Source organism: Armigeres subalbatus, chromosome 1, assembly GCF_024139115.2.
Source record: "Armigeres subalbatus isolate Guangzhou_Male chromosome 1, GZ_Asu_2, whole genome shotgun sequence".
Taxonomy (NCBI): domain Eukaryota; kingdom Metazoa; phylum Arthropoda; class Insecta; order Diptera; family Culicidae; genus Armigeres; species Armigeres subalbatus.
Window position 1 is genome coordinate 106787205 of NC_085139.1, and position 2555 is coordinate 106789759.

The 2555-nt window shown below is 47.9% G+C and overlaps 1 protein-coding gene across 1 annotated transcript; it reads right to left on the reverse strand.

The window, feature by feature from the left end:
- Nucleotides 1–275: 275 nt before the first annotated feature.
- Nucleotides 276–1454, reverse strand: LOC134206395 (uncharacterized). Its single transcript, XM_062682097.1, has one exon. It carries the CDS (start codon nt 1452–1454, stop codon nt 276–278), a length of 1179 nt encoding a protein of 392 aa, XP_062538081.1.
- Between the last annotated feature and the right edge of the window lie 1101 nt (nt 1455–2555).

Below are 2555 nucleotides of genomic sequence, written 5' to 3' on the forward strand. Positions count from 1 at the left end.
GCTTAGGTGGTAGAATAACAGGATTCTTCGCGTCGCTGTGAAGATACGCACACACGCCAGTTCTACCCTTCATCCGCAATACTCCTGAGTCGTCCGCGAATGGGCTCAGCTTGTAGACCGGACTCGCCTTTGGAATTTGTTTTCCCGTTGCTTCTTTAGCTACCAACACTGCAACCTCGTCATGGTATATGTCACGTTGGGCTTGCCGATAATGGTGTGCTTCCGCACTGCGAAGCTCTTCCCGCATAAGTGGTCCAGAAATTAAGGGAACTTTCCTACAGCTTCGTTGAATGTACGAATGAACGAAGCACGTATCCGGTCACTATCAATAGTCGTCGCCAACTTGAAAACCTGCTGACATCGATTACCGATTCGGAAACACTGATGTGGAACAATACGCTGGGTCTCATCTCTTCCTCGGTAGAGATCTTTACTGGAAGGCTGGGCCACTTCTCTGTTGCTTGCATCAAAAACTCTGGACCCTTGAACCACCTGCTCTCCGACGATAGATCAGGTCGATCTCGCCATCTGGTCCCATCATCAGCGACATTAGATCGAGTCGGAACCCATCTCCAATCGTGGATGTCCGTCGATTCCAATATTTCGCTGATTCTTGATCCGACGAAAGCACTGTATCGCTTGTGGTCGGCACGCAGCCAACAGAGCACATTTCGAGAGTCGGTCCAATATGTACGCTTAGAGATATTCATAGTCAGGTTTCGTGTTACGTTGGCAGCCAATCGACACCTCAGAACTGCGGCTTGCAGCTCTAACCGAGGGATCGAGGTGTATTTCATCGGTGCTACTCGAGTCTTAGCCGCAACCAGAGAACATTCTAGCTGGTCACCTTTCGTAAATCGCAGAAACACAACGGCTGACATAACACTTTCGCTGGCATCAACGAAGACGTGCATATCTACTGCAGCCTCTTCTATCAACAATACAACTTGCCGGTAACATATTGAGATCCGTAGTTTCTCTAATTCCAGGAGAAGACGAATCCACGTACGCCACCTCTCGAACAGATTTTCAGGGATAGGGTCATCCCAATCATTCCCAGTACGCCACACCTCCTGAAGCAGGATTTTCAGTAGAACCAAATAGTGATCTATCAGCCCTACAGGATCGTAGATGGTCATCAGTGTCCTAAGGATCTCCCGTTTGGTGGGACAACGACTTCCATCGAGAAGCGCTGAATCAAATCTCGTCCATCCGATCTTGTACTTGAACACATCATCCTGCGTATCCCACCACATACCGAGGATTTTCTGGCTCGGTAAGTCGGAAATTATAGTCGAATCCTTTGCTGTTGACAGCTCCACATTCATTTTCGATAGCACCAGCGATGAGTTGGAGACCCAGTTGCGGATTTCAAATCCACCCTGCATGTGGATATAACGTACCGATTGGGATAGCTCGACTACTTCTTCTTCCGTTTCAACGCTTAACACCATGTCGTCAACATAGTGTCGTTTCTTGATCACCGTGCTTTCGGATATTCGTCTACGTATCTTTCTGCGTTTCTGTTCTTCACGAACTGTGCTGTAGCAAGAGAACTGCTCGACCCGAAGGTCATTACTTGCATGACCTAGGTCTTATGTTCGCCATGTTCCTCACTACTGGGCCACAGAAACCGTTGACAATGCTGGTCCTCTGGAAATATCCCTACCTGGTGGAACATCTCTGGGATGTCAGCACACACGCCTACTCGATGCTCACAGAACTGATAAGGAATGCCAACTAACGACGCCCACTGCTCGGGACCAATAAGAAGTGCCAATGTTCCATACGCTGTGGCGGCAGGATCCCATATGATGCGTACCTTGCCAGATTTATTCGGGTTGTATTACACTCTCGTTCATGCTTTCCCGAAAGCTTCTCTGGTGGCAGTTCGCGGATGTAGTTTTTTGTGATGTATTCCGCGATTTTCTTGTTCAAAACGTTCGATAACTCCGTATCCTTCGCCATGCGTTTCTCCAGGCATCTCCACCGACGTATTGCGACTGCCTTATTATCCGGTAGCCGGATTCTGTCAGAGCGCCATAACAGGCCTGTTTCGTACCGCTCTCCATTGAAATGCGTGCGAGATTCCAACAGAGACATTGCCCGCTCATCATCCTTAGAAAGTCGCTCGGGCTGGTTGGATTTGACTACCAGGTTATCGATCGAGAAGTAGTCTTTGACCATCTGGTTAAGGTGAATTATGTTTTCTTCGCTACAAGTACAAATGTGGTAGGTGTGACTAGTGCTCGACGAATTTTCCGTAGCCCAGCCACCGTATACCGACCAACCGAGATTGGTTTTGACGGCAATCGGATCACCCATCTTGCCTTCACGACTTTTCCGCACCAACATACAGGGGATGGACAAAATAATTAGGATAGGCAAATTTTAGGTAAAATTGGATGTGTTGTAACTACCTAAGTTATTATCCGATTTTGACAATTCAGGCATGCCCGAACTAGAAAATGAATGCAGTTTGACGGTATGTCCATGAAACCGACTATGGCCACCGGATTCCGGGTTTTTCGGAAGTAGGTTCAAAACCGTAAATT

Bases quoted from the DNA above. Each gene is read 5' to 3' on its own strand.
- LOC134206395 (XM_062682097.1), bottom strand. From the start codon at position 1,454: ATGGTGTTAAGCGTTGAAACGGAAGAAGAAGTAGTCGAGCTATCCCAA.